Source organism: Salarias fasciatus, chromosome 20 (genome assembly GCF_902148845.1).
Source record: "Salarias fasciatus chromosome 20, fSalaFa1.1, whole genome shotgun sequence".
NCBI lineage: Eukaryota > Metazoa > Chordata > Actinopteri > Blenniiformes > Blenniidae > Salarias > Salarias fasciatus.
In genome coordinates, this window is record NC_043764.1 from 18628831 (window position 1) to 18649606 (window position 20776).

The following is a 20776-nucleotide window of genomic DNA, read 5'->3' on the forward strand; positions in this document are numbered from 1 at the left end:
CGTTTACGGGAAATGAAAACAAGTTTAAGCTCTTCTCGGGTTGGATTCAAGTTGGGTTTAATGGAAGTTTATGTGAAGGATTATCCTTAGGATCATGTTTTGGGGTGTGCAGGGAATGAATGTGAGTTAATGCGTCATTCCCAAAAGCCATCAAGACTCAAAATGTGTGTGTATGTATATGTCAGAGAGTGGGTGGTGTTATGAAAACGGCAGCACGACTTGGAAGCTGGGATAATGCTTTTCATTGTAGGTCACAGCAGTGGTTTACTAAGCTTCTGTCTGCTCTGGTTTAACATTAACCAGCACATCTCAGTGGGTGGGGATGTCTTTGTCTGTATATAAGTGTGTGTGTGTGTGTGTGTGTGTGCGTGTGTGCATGTGATGGTACGTTTGTTTGCTCAGCAGATGGAGGAGTGACACAGCCCGCGCTTGTCACCAGATGCTGGTCAGTTTGCCAGTTCCTCAGGACGGCAGGATGTCTCCGTCTGATGGGGGAACCCGACAAATCGCAGAAATAGGAGCTTTCGCTGTCTGTGTGACAGGAAGTCTCACTCAGCACAGTTTTTTTTTTTTCTCTTGAAGACAGCTCTGAGTGTGTGTGTGTGTGTCTTTGTTTGTGCATACATGAGAACATGTCGCTCGCTTTATTATCTTGAACTGGAGCAAGGCCAGCGTGGAGATAAATCACTGCTCGCTGCAACGAGATTAGCCGCTCGGCCTTAAAAAAGGGACTTCATGAAATGTGTTTGAGAAGGTGAAAGATGAAAAAATAAACAACAAAAAAAATCAAAGATGGAGAAAAAAAGCATACTTTACTAAATCTGGCAGTCATTGTTATTCATGAATTTTAATTACCAATGAGAGTGTTTGGCGCTCCCTCGTGTATCTCAGTCGGTTTTGGAGAAACTAAAGTTTCCAGACGAAACGAGACGAAAGGATATGTTTGTCTTGCTGACTCTGTCACACTGGCCTTTAAGCGTGGCAGACGGAGGAACCGCAGACAAAGAGCCGTTCAATTCCTGTTTGGAAATTAACTCCAAACGCTGAAAAGAAGAAGAGGAAGAAGAAGTGCGCGATTCACACACCTGCGACCTTGAATACTTACACTGGCTTCTGTGAGTGCAGAATTATTTTACACATCAAATAATAATATAAAAATCTTGGGTTTTTATGGGAATATGTTCAAAAATGTTTCAAAAGTAAAGTGAAATCTTAATGAAAAGATGACAAAGGCATTGCTGAAGACTCTTTTCACTCAAGATTAGAGGGTTTTTTTAGCGTCATTTTGCGGTTCGTTTGAACCAAAACGGCGTTCAGAGTCTCCAACAGACTTTTTGAAAACATCTTCCAGTTGCCGTTTGAGCAGAGCCCAAGTCTTCGAGAACAATTGCTCCTCCTCTCCTTTTGCTTTATTTGGTTAGTTTTGCTCAGTTTCTAAATGCCAGAGGAATTACGTATGGTTATCTTCTTCAATCACGGAGACATTTAAAGACTGAACCAAGATATCCTAATGTGGCCGTCTGTGTAACGTCAGACTACAAAGAGTTCATTCATAAAAAATCCTCTTTGAGTCATTTATTGATTTATGGCTTCAGGATATTGGAGGAAAAAAAAAGGAAAATTCCATAAAGTGCATCTTTGAACTGGTTCTATAATAAAACTGTGTGTTTAGTTGGATTTTACGAGATTTCCTTTTGAAAACTAAAGTTTTTCCTTCATTCTTTTTTTCACTTTCATTGATTGAACGTCCCATGAAACGGTGTGGAGCCTCCTCGGGGAGGCCTGTGATATACAGCACGGGCTTAACACTTTACAATACCCACTGAGGATAAGCTTCTTGCACAAACAGTGATGTGATTTACACGTGGCGAGGCACACATCACGGCCCGTGTTTTAATTAAATCAGTAAACAATGCCAGCAGACCTTTGAGTGGCTGGTAAGGTCATGAATTACAGTGAGTGCTCTACTCTGGGGTTCGATTTGCGAAAACATTCATTTTTTTCCACACCTGATCTTCACGCACTACGCAAATAAGTGCACACGTGTGTAACGCACCGCATACCGGTGCACGGCCAGGAGTGCGATTTGACACGCAGTTCTGGTTCTGCTACCTTTTATGTACCCTCCCACTGAGTAATTAGAGCGGATTTAACCATCACCAGGTTTCACCAGTCCCATTACCATGCAAGCATTTTTATGCATTTACAGTTCCTGTAATAAATCCACAGCCAACTACTATACTCTGCAACTGTATTCTGAGGCACTGAAATACTTAGTTAATTGAGGATATACACTCCCGGCTCCCCGGTTCTCCAGACACGGTTCAACCTGGAAGGATAAGGCGCTTCGAGCCCTCATGAAAAAAGAAAGTGAAAAAACAACTTAATAAGCCCAGAATACCATGACATGATTAGTTCCTGGTTCAGTTTTATATGTCATGTTGTCTGCATTCACGACCAAGACCTGCAGACAATAAAACACACCAGGCGCACCCCACCAGCATGAGGCGGTGTGTATCCACAGGGCTGATCCCTGCGGCCTCCGAGGAGCGAGGCTGTTGAAGTTACAGGTGTGAATTCTTTGCTCGCCGCGGGTTGACGATGTGGAAAAAGCAACGCTGCCTCCGTTGAGGCGCTGCCGAGGAAGAGATGTGACCCTGGATGTGCTCTGAGCCGCTCAGTTAACGGGAATCAAACGTGCTCATTGGAGGATTCTCTCGTAACAATGTGAAGCGGACTTCGATCTTCAGTTACGAGCCGTTTCTGCCTTCTCTCCACAGCTGACCCTGCTGGCGAACATGACCGTGGCGAATCAGTGGACTCTGAAGCTGCGCTCCAGTGAGGCCGTCCACCATATCATGACCTTCGACCCCAATGACAGCAACTTCCTCTATGTCATGACCTCCCACCATGTAAGAACACGTCCGCAGATGCGGTTCCGGTCTGGAGATGTTTTCTAGATTGTCAGCAGTGCCGCCGCTGCCGCCGCTGCCGCCGCTGCCGCCCCCAAGCGTCTGACAGGATGTGGCTGCATTTTCAGCGTTTCTGTCGCACATTTCAAAAATGGACATCATGGTTTGTTATCTGTGTGCTAAAATTAAATCACTGCTTCCTGCAGCAGAGGCCAAGTGTGATGTGCAGTAGCGTCTTTTAATCTGCCGTCATCCCTCAACCTTTTCAGCTCCAGCTAACTAAACTTTAATGAAATCAAAACAGATTATTGATTCAGTTAATGAAAAGACGCTTTATTCTGAGTTCTGTGATGTGAAACAGCTTCAATTCCTCGTGTTGGGGTTTTGCCATTCCTTCTCTGAATTCAAACTATTTTTCCTGGTATTTTAACAAATACACTGTTTCCACCTAATCAGCTGCAAAATAGAGTGCTTGCAGCCTCCAGACGTTCAGATCAAACACTGGACATTTTGTGCTCTCTTCATTTTGTGCCTCGAGACCAGAGATTAGAAACTTTGATCATCGTGAGGGCGCAAAGACATTCTTCCTCCCGACCGGAGGGACACATTGTAACTGAGCACATCGACCACAGAAACGTTTTCTAATTCTTTTAAAAAAAAAAGATTTATTTCTGTTTCTGATTTTCACAAACATGCTTACGTGTGTTTTTGTTAACGCAGGAATAGGCTCAATAAAACTGTCATTTGTAGCGATTTCAACTGATATCTGTGATCAAAACAACCTTCATCCCACCGTCACCTGTCAAAAATCCGGAATTTAATAATTTCCTGAGGTTTTTACTCACCAGTAACAAGTTTCTGCTCACAGTTATCTTCTATCTTAGAGTTTGCAGGGATGTTTTCAATGTGGGGTTCAGATCCTGAAATCTGGAGGCCAGGTTCAACCTTTTCCCTTCAACATGAGTCGAACTTTTTGGAAGAAATAAACATGAGAAGAAATGAGCAGAAGATTAAAATTGTTTTAATATTTATCCTATTTATAGATCTGAATTTATTCTAACTGTATCGAGGACAAAATGGAATAATGAAGTTAGACATGAATGCAAAACAATTTGTGTGACAGTTTGAGACTATAAAGGCTTATATCTAATATTAGAACCATAAAAAGAAACAATATTTAAATAATAAATGAATAAAATAACTTAAAATTATAGAGTATTAAAGTTAGCGATGGGTTCAGACATTGATTTAATGCAACCAATTAATTACTCAGACCTAAACTGTGTGATGCCCTGGATTGAGAACGCAGAGGAAGCTGTACGAACTGTTCATTACCCCCTCCGTTTGGGAACCTGTGCTTTAGCATGTTGTAAATGTTGTTATTTTTTTTGCTTTTGTGCAGATGCTGAGGGTTAAAGTGGCAGACTGTGACCAGTGGCAGAGCTGCAGCGACTGTCTGGGAGCAGGTGACGCCCACTGTGGCTGGTGCACTCTGGAGAATCGGTGAGAAAAACATGCGCACACTCTCTGCATCTGTTTATCTGGCAGCTCTCCTCACTCTTGTTCTCAACTCCTCTCTTCTTCTTCTTCTTTCACCGCAACTGAAAACATCATTTGGTCAAATTTCAATACTTTGCTGTCACACACGTCACATGCCCTCCTTTTTTTTTTGACTGAATCATAAAACATGGGAGGATATTTGTGAACCGTCTGCTGGAGTCCAGCAGCAGCGGTTTGTATGAACGATTGACCCGCTGTTTATTTGAGGCAATCAAAAATAACAAGAGTGGAGCAATAAAATTATCCCTGCTCGTCTGTTTTGATGCTACAGATACATGAGTTTGTGAAACCACTGAGGCTTGTTTGCTGGTTTTCATCATCCTCATTCTCAATTTCAAAACGTTGCCCGGCTGAATGAGTCCTGGCGCTGGCAGAGAGTGTGTGTGTGTGTGTGTGTGTGTGTTTTTTGGGGGTTGGACGCCTGTTGTTGGATCGAGCAGAATTGATTTGCTTTTCATTAGGCCTCAGAGTCGGGAGTAACATCATTGTTTGGAGCGTTCCCCTGGTCCTCTGGTGGTCCGGGGAGGGAGCGGCGGGCCTGGAGCGCCCGGCGAGTGACTTGGCTCAAGTGGAACTGTGAGCGAGCGAGAGTACACTGTGATTAATGTGGCTCAGTCAGGACTGGCTTTCAGGGAGAATATGTGTGGTGTCGAGCTGTGTTTGTTTGCGGGCTGTTTGTCTGCATGGTGGCGTGTGTGTGCGTGCGTGTGTGCATGTGTGTGTGTGTGAGCTGGTTGGTTGGTTGCTTGGTGATTAAAGCAGATCAGACGGGCGATAGTGAGTTCTGTGATGAGCAGAGCTGCAGCTCTGGAGGCTCTGGCATTGCCAGGGGCCATTCAGAGCTGGAAGAGTGGAACTGATGAGTGTTGTGTGTTTATGTGTGTGTGGTCAGACCGTCTCACTGTCATCTCCCTGTCTCCTCTCCTTATTTATCTATCTGTCGTCTCTTTATCCCAGTCCCTTTCTCGCTTCGCTGCGTGGTTTTTTTTTTTTACCCTTGTGATTCTCCGTCTTCATATTCCCTCTTTTTTCTTTCTTGCCCTCATATTTTCCAGTAGCTCCGAGACTTTAGCTCTCTCTCTCTCTCTCTCTCTCCCTCTCTCTTATCCTCCCCCATGTCTCCCCCGTCCTCGTCCTCTCCTCCCCCGGTGCCCTTGTCCTCCTCTCTATCTCCCTACAAAGGAGCGTTGATTGTGATGATGGCGGTGGGAGGGAGAGCGCACACTGCTTCTTTTGACAAGGAAATGTCAAAGTGTGTGAGCCTGTGTGTAAGTGTCACTGTGAGTGTGCGCCGCTGTCTGACTCTCAGAGGCCAGGGAGCTGATGTCATGAGTGTGTGTGTGTGTGCGTTTGATGCGCTGTTTGGCCGGTCAGGCCGGCCGCTGGGCCGGCTCTGCGGCCCTCGGAGCCCAGGGGGGGGGGGTGGTGGTGGTGGGGGGTTGGATGGTCTCCTCCGTCATTCAGCCATGGACTGTAGGGGAAGGACCACCAGATCTCGCCATCTCAGCCGGTGCCAGTTTGATTTTATGCATTTCTCTGACGCGTCTGCATGTAGAGGGAGCTTAAAAACATGTCTGTTCATTTGTCGGCGTCTGCATTGTTGTCTGAAAAAAGGGAGCCAGTTTCCCCGCCAGAGATAAAGCTTTAGTCCTTGATCACTCTTTTCATGCTGGAGTCGGTTTAATCTGCCACATGTCACAAGAAAGCACTTTAATATCTTTATTTGAATCAAATTATGCATCACATGCAGTCTTTGCTGCTCACAAATTATCATGCTTATCTGCATGTGCTTATCTCACTGTTACTCTGTGTGTGTCTGCGCGTCAGCGTGCGCGCGTGTGTGTGTGTGTGAGTGTGTGTGTGTGGTTAGAAGTTGACATGTTCTCCTGCTGTTTAACAGCCTCTCTGGCTTCTCACCTTATCTGACGTACAGACACTCAGGAGGTGATGAGTTTTCTCAGGTCATATTTTAGCTGCAATATGTTGCCTGTGTTTATTTTAAGGAGCTGTTCGCAAAGCTTTTAAAGTCAGCAGGCTGCAGGAAGCAGATGCAGAGCGTGTGTCTGTGTGTGTGTGTGTATATATAGACATATGGATATATGTCTCTTTCCTGTGTTAATTGTTTATTATGTCTTCCACACTCTCAGATAAAAGGAAGACGTTTGTTTCCATTGCTGCACTTCAGCAGATTTACATGACACTCATGTATTTTGGTGCAAGATTGAAAATTACTGAAAGGAGAAGACATGATGACCTGACCTGGACCACTTGTTTTCTTCTCCCACGGTGTTTGCTGATGTTCATCAGAGACTGAATGTCTTTTTTTCTTTTGAGATGGCGAGATGAAGTTTCCTGGATGCCTGTTTCAGTTTATACCAACTGGCATTTATGAGATATTCGGAGCTTAAAGATAAAATCTGGAGTTTACTGGATAATCTAAATATATTCTTCCAGATGGAAAACAAGGAAGACACTTTTGATCTACGATAACCCGAAAGTGGGAGTTTTTTTTTTTTTTTCTTGAGAACGAAGTGCCAGTATATCCCGTTGCGCCTGCACGGCTCACAGCCTGTTTGTGTTTTGCGAAGATTTTAAGGACAGGGCTGAAAAATCAAATCAAATCTCAATACTTTCACAGCCAATAATCTGTGTAAGTTTTAAACTTGAGCAGCAATTTGAGTATTACTCAATTCGACTATTGTAGAGATTTTTCCGTATTTAATTTGTATGTCTCATTCATGTCACATACATATCCTGAAAGCTTGGGATTTTCTTGTTGAATGAGCAGTAATGGGCTACAGCCGATTATGGCAGACTGACACAGTACAGTAATAATGCTCCCAGGCTGATATACAGCAGATAACTAGTGTTTATCATCAGAGGCTGATTGGAACTGCGACCTTTTTCCGTAGTAGTGATAATAGCATATATTTTTGATAACCAAAAAGCAGCAACAATAATCAGACAAGCAATAGGTTGTGGTAAAATGAAATATAATGGGAGCACAACAGAACAACAAGGAAAAAAATGAAATAAGAACAAGAGCAGTTCAGAACAAAATATAAAATGATAAAATGGTTTAAAAGTAGGAAGATTTATTAAATTGGTGGCAACACTTGACTCTAAGTCGAGTGAATCTCAAGAAGTGATTGAAAAAGTTACTAAATCGGGAGCCTGACCCTGACCTGACCCCGGGAGCAAAAACATGGTAACCTTCAGTCTGACTTTTTGGAAAACCCAACAGACCCTGGCACGGGATCGGCGGCTGCGTTCAGGCTCACATGGTTCAACAGCTCTGATCACAGAGACAAAGTCTGGCAGCTCGCAAAGGTGAAAAATCCGATTTCTGGAATTCTGATTTAGCCTGAGCGCTCAAAGTTTTTCTGATGGTGTGTTTTCTTTTCATGACGTCTTTGATATCTTAGAAATGAAGCGTTATACAAAAAGCCGTTGTGGTGCTCGCACCCTGAAGCCCCGATAGCCTGAGATACTCTGAAAGTGACTTTTAAGAGAAAGATTACATCAACAACTAAGCTAATGTCGCATTTTTTGGTGAATTAGCCTGTTTATTTCTAAATCAGTTTTATTGTGGCTCTTGAGGTGGGTGAGAATGTGTGTGTGGATTTTATGAGTTTGTTTGTGTCTGTGGGTTTTTTTTCCGCGGCTTTGCCGAGCGGCCCGTTTCTATTTTTAGCACAGTGGCTGACCTCTCGGCCTTTCTGAGTCCCTAAGTGCCAATGGGACCAGGAATCTGGACAATCACTTTTCTCGGACACAAACACATCGGGGATGCGGCCTCACAGACACACTTCTACTGTTTTTTTCCACAAAGGGGAAAAAAAAAAAAATCTGTGAAAGTGTGAGGGGGAAGTGAGATGTGCCAAACTCATTATGAGGCATGTTAGGACGATGGTAAATGGGGCCTCTTTGGTTTTCCTCCTCGCTCTGAGGTCACTTTGTCCTTCCAGTGTGTGCTGCAGATGAACCGAGCTCTGTGCCAGCGTCCAAATTCATTAGAGGAGCAAAAGTCAGAATGCGAGGCCACCTTGGTGGCTGAATGACCTCTTAACAATTCATCTGCTATAGACTTTCATTATACTCACAGATTGGCATTCACACACACGCACAGTATGCTTTTTGTGCGTGTCCCGGCAAATAAATACGCACATTCATGGGCGCACTGTTGGTCCATGCAGATTAGAAAACTGGTCTGAACAAGACGGGTAGTTTTATTATTCTGCTATCTGTAACTGGCCCTTGATTTTGGCGCCTGAGGGATGGGTTACCATAGCAATGTGTATGACCTGAAGTCAAGTAGTCTCTTGTGTTGAGCCAAGCAAACTGACAGCCGGGGTCTGAATGTGACATTAGGAGACCAGAGCACCTCATAAATCTGTGGGAAGCCGACCATGAAACCCAACAGTGAGAATTTCGTCGAGTTCTGGAATGAAATGGAAACACGAAAGTTCGCGCTCTCCCACAAAGGATGAAAATGTTCAATTTGAGGCTCGGCGTTCGCGCGCCGACGTGGCGGAGCGGCGGTCTCGATTACCTGCTGCAGCGATGACAAGCAATCAGTATCTCCGAGGTGGTCATAATCTGATACGGGCAAGTCACGTTTTCTGTGCAGGGAAACAGAGAAAATGTGGGAATGCTGATTGAATTTGGGTGTTACAGCGGAGGGGGGGGGAAGAAAAACCCAAGAATGAAATCTATTCAATCAAAAATATGACAGATACGATGTGATAAGACTGAAATGTGACATTAAATCTATGTTTTTCCATCCAGATGTACCATCCAGAAGGAGTGCGCTCAGGGCCAGTTGGCTCGCTCCTGGATCAGCATGAGCGAAGGCCCCCAGCAGTGTCCGTCCATGACCCTGACGCCCCCAGAGATCAGCATCGCCGCCGACATCAAGGTACGGCTCACAGCCTCTCCGTGCATTTCAGCTGCCGTCCCGTCTTTTACATAAGTCAAATAGACGCGACCGTTTGTCCTCGTGAGGTTTATGGCTGCAATGGGGGCAGTTTATTTAAGGCCGGCGTCCCGTGACTGCCTTTATAACCCGACACCTCTCACTATTATTGTCGAGCCTATTATTACGGCCCGCTGATAAAAATCACGCCTGTGCTGTTAGCCGCCGCAGCTCCCTGCTCCGCTTGTCAGGGCGCGGGGACGGCGGGGAGCAGAGGCAGACGGCGCTTCAAACAAAAAAGGGATCTTTATTGAAGGTGTAGTCCAACTGAAAACCACAGACCCAAAACTAATCCAAAGGGGGCGGCGGGGGTGGAGGGGGGGGCCGGCAGGGAACAGACAGATAAAAAGCAGGTAGACGGCAGGGTTTCCAGACAGGTCAGGCGACAGGAGTTAAACAGACGGACTGAAATGGACACAAGGACAGATTTTTAGTTTTAGCAGACAAGATTGAAGCTAGACTTGGCTGCATGTGACCTGGAGATAAACACGGCGGACAAATGTCAGACATAACAACATCAGCTAAAGACAGACATGACGAGATATTTGAAAACATTACTCAAGGTCAAGGTTGCGCTGTGGTGTAGTGGTTCGCCCTCTCCCCTCACAGTCAGACTGTCACCTGTTAGCTTTGGAGTCTGCATGTTCTCCCTGTGTGTGTGTGTGTGTGTGTGTGTGTGTGTGTGTGTGTGTGTGTGTGTGTGTGTTTTCTCTGAGTGCATCAGTTTCATCAATCCGGTTCCAAAAATATCCATTTGAGGTTGTTTGGTGACTCTGAATCTCCAGCAGGCCTGAACATGTGTATGTGTGTGTGTGTGTGTGTGTGTGTGTGTGTGTGAGTCTGTCTGTGTTTGCACTGTGATGGACGGGCGACCGGCAGGACGGGTAACACGACTAGACACGAAACCCCAGAGCAAAAAGAACTACGAGGGAATCAAACAGGAAAGCATGAACCTCCAAAGCCACACAACATGATAACTGTGAAACCGCTGCAGCAGGACGCAGACGTTTTCAAACGTGACATTCATCCACTTGTTTAGCCGTTTCTCTCGGTGCTCACCGCTCTGAGAGGAGCCTTCAGACTAAACAGTGACCCCTCAACACAAAGTCACATGTCTGAGGTCCGTTGTGCTAAACTGTGAAACACACAGCTGCCACGGAAACATTTAGCAACAAAGTATTCAGCTGCTTTTAACCTTTGATATTTAAGCTCTATACGCTGAACGTGCAGCATCGCTCACGCTCGGCATGCCTCTGCTATTGTTATTTCAAACTGAATGTCCTGAAGCGCCGTATCCCCAAGAACAAAAAGCACGTAGCTGTCCAGATGGTTGCAATCTGGACTCTAACTTCTTCAATGTAAGAGGAAATGTCTCAAGACTGCAACACACATGAATTCGTTTAACTCCCTACAATGCCGAAGGTGTTGTACAATCCCTATCGCAAAAAATGCAACATGCAAGCTGAAATTGCTGGATTTGAGCGTCTATTGTTGTTGGATATTGCTGTAAACGGTTGCGACGGAGGAGCTTCTCACACCTGAGACGAAAATTACAATGAAGTCCTGACAGAGCCAAAACCGCTCCGAGCCTCTGCGGAGGGAAAACAATCATATTCATGCACAAAGAAACGACGGCAGAATGCATTTGTCTTGACTGAGTTTCCTTTTCCTCCAAAACACTTCGGTTCTTTTAATGAATGCACAGCCCAGCACAACATTTGTAATGCGTTTGTGCAACCAGAACACTTCCAGGATCAGCTGGAGTGAAGTTTGAGGGAAAGTGACACCATCGGCCCACATCATTACGACACATTTTGGATTCTGCTTCACTGGATCTCGTCCCTCGTGAGGCTCCAGTCTTTCGCGGAGTCCAAAATATGCATTGTTATACGTGGTATCTGATGTTAGCTGAATGTGATGAATTGAATTGTAAACTTATGCACAGCTGATTTTTTCAAGGCAATGAAACGTGGGTAGAAGACTGTCTGCTGATGTGTCGACTGCAAAAAAATAAATAAATAATAAATAAATGTAGATGTTTAATTGAGATGTGAGGGTCCCCAACTGTCAGTAGACAAAAGGTCTTAATCTGTAGTGATTTTCTAGGTTGAAGCGTGGGAGAAAGAGGCAGAAAAAAACATGGGAAAGAACATATGAAAAGAAAGCAAAGCACTTTGATAAAATCAAAAACAGAAGGCTTGTAATCCGCTTCAGTCCAACTTACACTTGATTCCCAGAAATTTTTGTGGTCTTTTCCCTACTTGTGGAGAAAACATGAGACTTTTCACTAATACAAAGATCATGTTAGAAGATTTGCACATGCGGGCAGGACAGAGATCTCCAACCCGCTCCACTCTGACGCCTTTTAAAAAGCGATGAAACTCCTTGAAACTGTATGTCAAGAACACTTCGAGTGTAGAATTTCTGACAGGCCTCACCTGTCAGAAATGTCTGTTCTTACTTATTTTTTTGAAGGTGTTTTATATTGCAGTATTTTATAAATTTGCTCTCCAGGGTGCCAGTTTGATGGTTAGAGTCTGAACTCGGGGCCTTTTCTGTGTGGATTCTCCACGCTCTCCCTGCACTTGTGCGGGTTTTCTTCAGGTACTCAGGTTTACTCCCACAGTTCAAAAATGTGTGTGAGCTTAAAAAAAATGGTATAAATTGCCTTTAGGTGACTGTCTGTTTTTTTGTGGATAAAGCCTTATAGATAATGGTTGGATGGGAAAAAGTAAAAATGAAGCAATTGCAGAAAAATGCCACTTTGACTACAGAGCCCAGAAGACATGGTGAGTTGGACAGTCAAAACAATAAAGCAACAAACCGCTGTGGTCCAGATTCACCTGTATCAGTGTGTGCAGTGTGTGGAATAATAATTAACTTTGTCATATTTCTGTTGGTTCATCGTCAGGACTGTGTATTGGAACGATGAGACGTTGATTTATGCACCAGATGCAAATCACACACACTTAAAATACAATAATCTGCACAACGGTAGAATTTAATGTGGATGTCAGAAAACTCTCTTTTTTAAAAAACAAAATAGAACTGTATTTTTAGAGCAGTCTGTGATTCTAAATTGCAGCATTTGTGCAAATTAGGCTTCATACACCAAACAATGCATTTGTAACTTCAAAAGAATCAAGTCCTTCCCTCCCTAAAGTCATTTATTTACTTCTGCTTTCCGAAAAGTAAAACATATAAGCACTAGTACCTAAACTATACTTTGCTCCGACAGTCTACCTTTTTAGAATTGACTAGAATTTTATTTATAGAAGTGAACCTTTTTGTCTTATACCTACAAGACATGTTTTTTTTTTTATGGGTTGTTGAATTTGTATAACTACTATTTGCGGTTGGCTGCCCCTTTCTAACCAAGGAATGGGATTTCCACACTTGAACTTGAGTGCTGGAACAAATTAGCATCTCGGTGACGCGCTACCTGTCATTAGAAGCGACGCCTGACCCGACACCCACCGGTCAAATGCCTGCGTGCTCCTTCCGCTAAACAGCAGCCGCAGAGGTTGAGGGAATGACCTACTTTGAGGCAACGTTCCCTGCCGTCCACTCCTCGCAGGCCCCCGCAGATCCCTCGAGTTACCGTCATGCCTCCGTCCGAGTCGGCGCTGCGGGGTGACGGAGTCGATCCCTGCTGACCTCCGAGGAAGGACGACACAAACCCTACAGCTTACATACAATTTAGAGTCACAGAGAGTTACCTCGAATGCGTGTTTTTGTATTTTGGAGTAAGCCAGACAGAAAACCCAAAGGGGGAACATGCAAAGTCTGCACTGAAACTGCTAAATCCACTGTCAGGAAATACACGATGAATGAAATATCCACATCAACTAAGCCATATATTCCCCTCCAAAAAAAGACATTTTTAAAACAGAAATTCACCTTTTTTCATCCCACTGAGATGACGATCTTTCTTTTTTCTTTTTTTCTAATGAAGACCCATTTATCAGCGTGTTCAGATCACTAGACTAATGTAGCTTTAGAAAAGTCAGGAGAAAATGGATCTGAAAAAAGATTGCATCGCCGAAACCTGGGCAAGAGTCAACTGTATCATCAGTTCTGCATCATTAGACATGAAGACATTCATGGCTGGCAGTCTGGCTGGAAATGAAGAGAGAGAGAGAGAAGAATCCTCTCAGGCCAAGCTTTGAGCCCAGAGGCTTGTAGAGTAAGACCGACCGGCTTCCCTCAACGCTCCCGATCAGAGGGGGCTTACGTAGCCCCCATCGCGCTCAGAGAGCGCCACAGCGCCGCTTCAAGCAGAGGAGGGAGAACCGGAGAGACGGACAGAAACCCACAAACACACGGAGAGGAGATTAATGATGCGTGAAATCACAAGACCTGGGGTTGCAACACTGATTTTAATCAAGCTTGTCAGAATAATATATTGTGGTTAAAAGAGCACCTGCATCATACTTGCAGGGCAGCCTGACACGCAAACTGTTGTTTTCGGTAATTTCTCCCAGTCAGTATATCAAGTAACAGAAGGATTCCAATGCGATAATTAGCCCAGTGAAATCTGACACTCGGAAATAGACACTATTTGACCTTTAATTACAGATCATAATTAGACGAGAGTCAAAGCCGACAGGTCCTTAATTGGTTCATTAATTGTGGATATTTGCTTGTCATGAAGGTCATTGTGGACGGGCTACCGCCGCCGCCGCTGCCGCCTGATCTAAACACAGGAAACTCTGCTCAAGTTGGTCTCCCCACAAACAGGAAGCAGCAGTCAGGACGTCGGGACCCCGGCCAGGAAATGATCAATCCCGGTGAACAATAGAGCGTATCTGCGAGGCGTGTTCACACATGCCGCTGGCCACTTCAGCTCCTACCTGCTGAGCCCCGGGAAGATGTCATCACACTCTTCCTCTCCGCCTAACAATCCTCCCCTCCCTTCCTCATCCTCGGCTTCTTCTTTTTATCACGCTGAAATCACTCAGCTGAAATTCAGACATGTCGGTGAGGTGTTATGTTTCTCATTATATGTCTGTCATACTTAATCACGTACCCAGATTTAGACGTGAGTGCAGCGCCGCGCCATCTGTTTCTTCATTACACATTAGTTACTCCGTTTCTCCACCCAAACTCCTCAGCGGTCTTGAAGTCGAGGCTCCACTGTTTACCCTCCATCACTGACTAATTGTACAGAAACTGGATTGAAACGCGCGTTCGTCAGCGTGGAGGGGAGTAAAATTTCCAATTCATTTAAATTACCGTGAGCTGTTATTTATATCCCTGCTTCGGTTTTTCGTTGCAGAACGTTGGCATCCTGATAAACGGCAGCGTCCCCGACCTGATCGGCTCCCGGGTGGAGTGCGAGTACCGGCCGGGCGTCTCCACCGACGCCACGGTGCACCTGGACTACGGCACGGCTCAGATCCAGACCTGCCCCCTGCTCCCCCCGGACAGCTTCCAGCCGATCCCCCGTGGCAAAGGTGAGCCTCCAGAGCGGCGTCCCCGTGGGCCGCGTGCCAACAGCTTCCCACACTGCCGCCACTCTCAGCTTTTTTTTTTTTTTTTTTTTTTTTTTTTACCCCTACGAGAACAAATGTAATTTCCCTTTTCATCTTTCAAAATGCAGCCGGATGTCTTGCTGTCTCGTTTGTGTTATGACAGCGATACCATCTCCATTGCTTGACACATGCAATGTTGTCTACATTCCTTTGTTCCTCCAGATCATCTGACTGTTTCTGTGGCGATAAAAGTGAATGGCACATCTGTGGTATCAGGCAGCTTCATCATCTACGACTGCGAGAGGACTGGAGCAATACACCCCAAGATGTCGTGAGTCACGTTCATTGTCGCCACCGTTTATCTCAAATTCTCCATTTGTTCAGATTTAATGACTCTTGGCCGACTTACAGTATCGGCGCGAGTCCGCTCTATCCACATTCAGGCGATTAGGTCCAGGGATGAAAAACTTTTACGAAAGTACCGCGCGAGTACTTTAATTCCTAAAGTATCTCCATCCGGCTGCTGTTGTTTTCATCCATCCATCCGTCCATCCATCCATCACACAGAAGACCCCTCAAATCCAGATTTTTACACCACCGCATGGTCTCTGCTGTTCAGTTGAAGGCCGTGTCTGAAATAACGATTTCTAAAGCTCGGCCTGCGAGTCCCAGACTTGTGTTTGTCTGACCCCTCACCACAGGCCCCGTCTGTGGTTTGAGTCTCATGTCACATTTCAGAAAGCTCACAGTCATTAGCGGCTCCACCAAAGACTGAATCCTGCTCTGAAAAATGACATAAAAGCCTTTACATTCTCCAGTGTTTCACCCCCAAAAAGAGAAAAGTCCTCAACATCACTAGAAATTTATAAAGCATTTCTTTTCCCTTGGAGTACCAAATTAATCATCTTGTGACCCTTTAGATTTATCTGGTGACTCTGTGGAGGGGACGTGTGGATCCGCCTCTGGACTACTGAAGACACATTAACGAGTTGAAACTGTCTCCACACAGAGGAACCTCAGTAAAACCGGAGTGGAGCGCTGATGCATCAGTAATAATCTAATTATGAGAAATGTAATCGTATATCACTCACGCGAGGCTTCTTGTTTCCTTAATGAGCACTTTAGCGTTTAATACCTCAGCTGCGATCTGCTATTAATGTTCATGTACTTTTACCCGAGCCAAATTCCAGTTGCAGTATTTTCCTTCTGAGTAATGAAGTATTTTGACTTCAGGAAGTCGACTGGTTATTTACTCTTCTGCTCGGTTCTCAATATCGCCATAGATCCTTCAAAACAAACTTTCCCTAATGACACATAAATAACAATAAACCTCAATTATAGTCTTTCCAAAACTCAGATGAAGTAGCTGTGGGTCTCGTTTGAAAGCTGAGCGGTGGAGGAACAGCAGGGCTTCTCCGCTCCGCCAGTCCACTTTGTTCATAACCTCCTCCTCTCATCTTCTGCTTTCTATTTAGGCCTCTGTGGTAAATGCTGCCGACATGTCCTCTTGGAGGGCTTATTGTGTGTTTGGCTTGCTCAGGGATTCTCAGTGCAGGATCAAATGTGGGATTAATATGCTGTAAACGCTAAGCCAAAGGAAATTAGACGTGTACGTCTGGCCGATGCTGTCGATGTTTGTTTTTGTGAAGGACTGTGACTTGCGTGGCCCGGTCACAAAGAGGGTTCTCTCATATCTGGAGGCCGTCCAGCTGGCTTCCTGCTGCATGTTTGGACCATGTCAGAGGATCCACTTTTATCTGATTGGCAGATCTGCGGCTCGGAGGGCCATCAACGCGGGTGTGTGTGTGCATGTGTGTGTGTGTGTGTTTGATTCAAAAGCGTTTGGGTTTGTCCCTTTTGTTCACTTTTTGAAAGCACTTTCGAGGTGTGAAGACAGCAGTTGCAGGTACATGTGTGCAAGACTGCACCCAATATGTGCACGTGGCCCCGGTGCTCGGCGAGGTCCGCGAGTGTGAAATTAGACGGCGGTTTGTCGAAGGTGATAATGAGCAAAGTGCCATTCTCACAGGATGAGCAATGTGCCGCAAAGTGTGGAACTGCTATACTCTATCTGATTTTAATCACTGCATGCTGCTTTTTTTCCCTCTTTTTTTTTTTTTTAATAATCCCTAAAGAGAGTCTTATGAGCCACTTGTTCTCCGTGAAACCCAATAGCAGAGCCTCTTTGTTTGGTGCTTTAAGAAAAACCTGTCACTCACATTTTTCACATGTTATTAGATCCTGATTCCTGAACATCTGTGTAAACAGCCAATGTCAGAACAGCAGCATTATAATTGTACGTTGCTCCTAATTTATTTATTTGACTGGAAATCTGTCAGCACATTTCACTTCAGTATATGAGCACAAATGAAAGTTACAAAACTGGCAGTGGAGGAAATTTTCAATCAACGATGTGGTTAATTATCTTATGCAAAACAAGGTTAGATGATATCGTCAGTGGGATTCTGGATCTTCTGCCAGAGTGATCAACAATAAACCACATTTTGGAGCTGCAATTAAATTCATTATCTATTAATCTGCTATTTTTTTCCCCAATGAATAATTAGTTACGGGTGTGGTCGGAGTGGTGACAGTCAAAAATCAAAAGATGCTTTCCTGTCACTCCGGGCAAAGAGAAGCAGCGACGTCTCAGGAATCATTTATCAAAGTGGCCAACAGTTCATTCTGTCTGCACTGACTAATTGAAAAATAAAGTTAAAGGTTTGCTATTTCATGTTTTTATTCCAGCATTTACACACACACAAAGAAAGAAAAAGCCATCTCTACTTCTTCAGCTCATTGATTAATCAATTTAAATTTTATTTTCACATTATGGGCGGTTCCTCCCATGAGGGGGTCCAGGGAGCCTCGGGGAGGCAGCAAGAACAAAAAAAAAAAGAAAGTGCATTACCTTATCTTTTAATTTAGAAAAACAAATGAAAAGAGATAAACAGAGGGTATTCATATTTTATTAAAACTCGTTTGTAAAACTGAATTTAGCTTCAGTGTGACTGAGATGAAAAAGATTATAAGATTTCATTAGGGTGTAAGACTTACTACAAAATATTTATAACAGTTTTGAAGTATGAGGAACGAGCAGGATGTCAGTGGATGGACTGCATCCTCACACCTGACGCAGTACATCTTATAATACTTGTATCAAACATGAGGATCGTGTGTCTCCGGCGTCTAGTCTGAGAAGTTACAGCAGTGAGCAGCGATGTTGGGAATAATGCTTTACTGCTGCTGGTCACTGCCACTCTGTTAAAAATAAGGTTGTAATGAGCTTATTACTTGTTTAAACATGGAGGCAGTTTCAGACTTGCTGTTTCTCTCTGTCCTCTTCAACTCTTAACTGTAGCAGTGGTCAAAGCTTGTTGTTTAATGGTGACAATTACTCTAAACTCCTGTTTACTAGAGGAAGAGTTCTTAATTAATCCTGAATTAAGGCTTCCCTCCTTGCAGCAAGGTGTTCGATCTTCTGTTTTCACAACCTGTCCTAATTTATCGGCGCTGAATCCTGTTATCTTACATTAATTTGATGCGTCTGCTGCCCGCTGCACGTTTGCAGCTCTTCAGTCTCGTTGCTTCTGCTTCTCTCTGCTTGTCTTCAGCTCATGAATCAGTTTGTATCAAGAAGTTTCCGCATTCAGATTATAGATTATCTTCCCCCGAATCACTGATGTGACTTCAGCTGAAGTTACTGAGAAACCTTCGTGACGCTGAACCTCACAGTGCTGACAGCTCAGCTGGCGTGTCAGAACAACACGACAACAATGCAGCCCCGCGAAAAACATTCTCAACACATCCTGATGGACAGAGACAATTAAAAATGAAGCAAGAGCTTCTCTTCCAAGTAACCAACAGCTACAGCCTTCAGGTATTGGTGAATTGAGTCCTCTGATTTCTAAACCGATACCTTGTAACAGTAATCGAGTCGTTTTTGACTGGTGCAACGCTGCTGAGCAGTTTGTTTGACCTATAATACCGAAGTCTGAGAACAGACAGGATGTGAGAGTGACTCACTCGACTCACGGACAGGCGTGCCATTACTCAAATCTCACACGTTTAACAGTTAGCCATCCAGGTCTACCGGGATTATTAGCCGCACTTTCCTAAGCTGTTATTACAAATATTTATGGCACAACATCGCTGAGCTCAGCAGACACAATGAATAAAGGGAAACATCCGTCTCCCCCGGGCACATCTGCTCAAAGACTTACATCAGCTTGAATCAATCACGGCGAAATCACAAACACCCTCGCAGACCGGCCTCGGCGTCTCGTCTCCGATGCATCATTTAAATGCCAGATATAAAATCCAAGAACACAACATGTTTCAAGAAGTTTGCATCTTGTAGCAAATACTCTGAGAGAAAAACACCATTCTGTGTTTGTGTGAAATATCGAATCATTTTTCATGGGTTACACAGTTTCAGAAGGTGATATCAAGCATCAGTTGGCAGGTTTTTTTTTTTTTTTTTTTTTTTGGAATAATGTGTGTGTTTGTGCGTGAGTGTGTTTGGATAGCTCTCCCTCGACACATCTGAAGCTGTCACTGGGTAAAGTGTTAATGACAACCAGACGAAAGCATTCCAATCTCCACACTCGGCCCGGCCGGACAAACACCTAACCTGCCCTCTCACTCCGCTCCTCTCACCCGCCGTGTGTGTGTGTCACACTCCCAAACGCACACACTCCTTCTGTGTTTTATTTGCTTTCTATGTGTCTCGAGTTGTGACGAGCCCCCCCCCCTTCTTGCCTGTCTCTATCCCCCCCCCCCCCCCCCCCCCCCCCCCCCCACTCCATTGCTCTCCGTGAAACCGATCTTTTCGTCCGAGCGTATTTCTGGTTGACAGAGACGTGATTGAGGATGTGTGTTTAACCGCTGTGTCCACTCAGGGGCCCTGAGAGCGAGAGCCCAGCTGTGTATTTAGTGTCTGTGTGTGTGTGTGTGTGTGTGTGTGTGTGTGTGTGTGTGCGTGGTCATTATGACTCGGGGTGGGCAGTTTCACATAGTATTTACTGTCGGTGTTAAGTCGGGCGAGGAGCGTGAGTGTGTACGTGGGTGGTGATGCTGGAGAGGTGTTTTAGTGGAAGGAAAAAAGGGAGTCAGGAAAAACAGAAAAAGCTGCAGCTGATAAGAGCCCGGAGGAGTCCGTCTGGTTTTAATCAGATCACACACACACACACATACACACACACACACACACACACACACACACACACACGGTTTCGGTTACGTCGCTGCATCTCCTTGCACCCTCTCCACCCCGCACCATCCAGAGAGCCCCTCGGAGTTCGGCTATCACTGGAGGCACTATCATTCCCGGTGTGGGACAGCTGTCTCTTCCCGGAGGCGACGCAGTGACACACTCTCCTCACACACACGTATCGTACGGTGGAGGTGTTTCACTCCATCTGGAAGATACACACACTTTTTTTTTTTTTTTTTTTTCTCGTTCCCCATCCACAGCAGGCATGAATGCCATTTGTATCCCCGAGCGCTTAGCCTGTTTTATCTTAATGACACCTCTGTGAACATTTTCCCATCTCCAATATCTGCCGCACCTTTCAGGACCTGCAGCTGAGGCGATGGCAGGGGAGCACATCCGCCTCCTAATTGGACAGCCTGACTCAGATTTTTACCATCACTGTCCGATCAGATTCACGAGCAAAATAAAAAAAAAAAAAAGGAATCTCTCGTAGCTTGAGGTTAACGTATTTCAGTCATAATTACACAGCGCCAGTTTTAGAGTAACCGATTCATAGCTCTTTTACAAAAAAAAAATCCAACATTCTCACATGAGCGAGCGTTAGGTGATGGTGAAGAGGAAAAGCTCCCCTCGCATGAAA

The 20776-nt window shown here is 44.8% G+C and overlaps 1 protein-coding gene across 1 annotated transcript in view; it reads left to right on the top strand.

Moving 5' to 3' along the window:
- plxnd1 (plexin D1) overlaps positions 1-20776 on the top strand; it is an 82592-nt gene that overhangs the window by 5649 nt on the left and 56167 nt on the right. The window contains exons 3-7 of the mRNA XM_030117866.1: positions 2781-2912; positions 4315-4415; positions 9261-9390; positions 14726-14903; positions 15144-15252. Of these exons, the coding sequence (XP_029973726.1) occupies positions 2781-2912; positions 4315-4415; positions 9261-9390; positions 14726-14903; positions 15144-15252 (650 nt within the window). The remainder of the gene's footprint in view (positions 1-2780; positions 2913-4314; positions 4416-9260; positions 9391-14725; positions 14904-15143; positions 15253-20776) is intronic.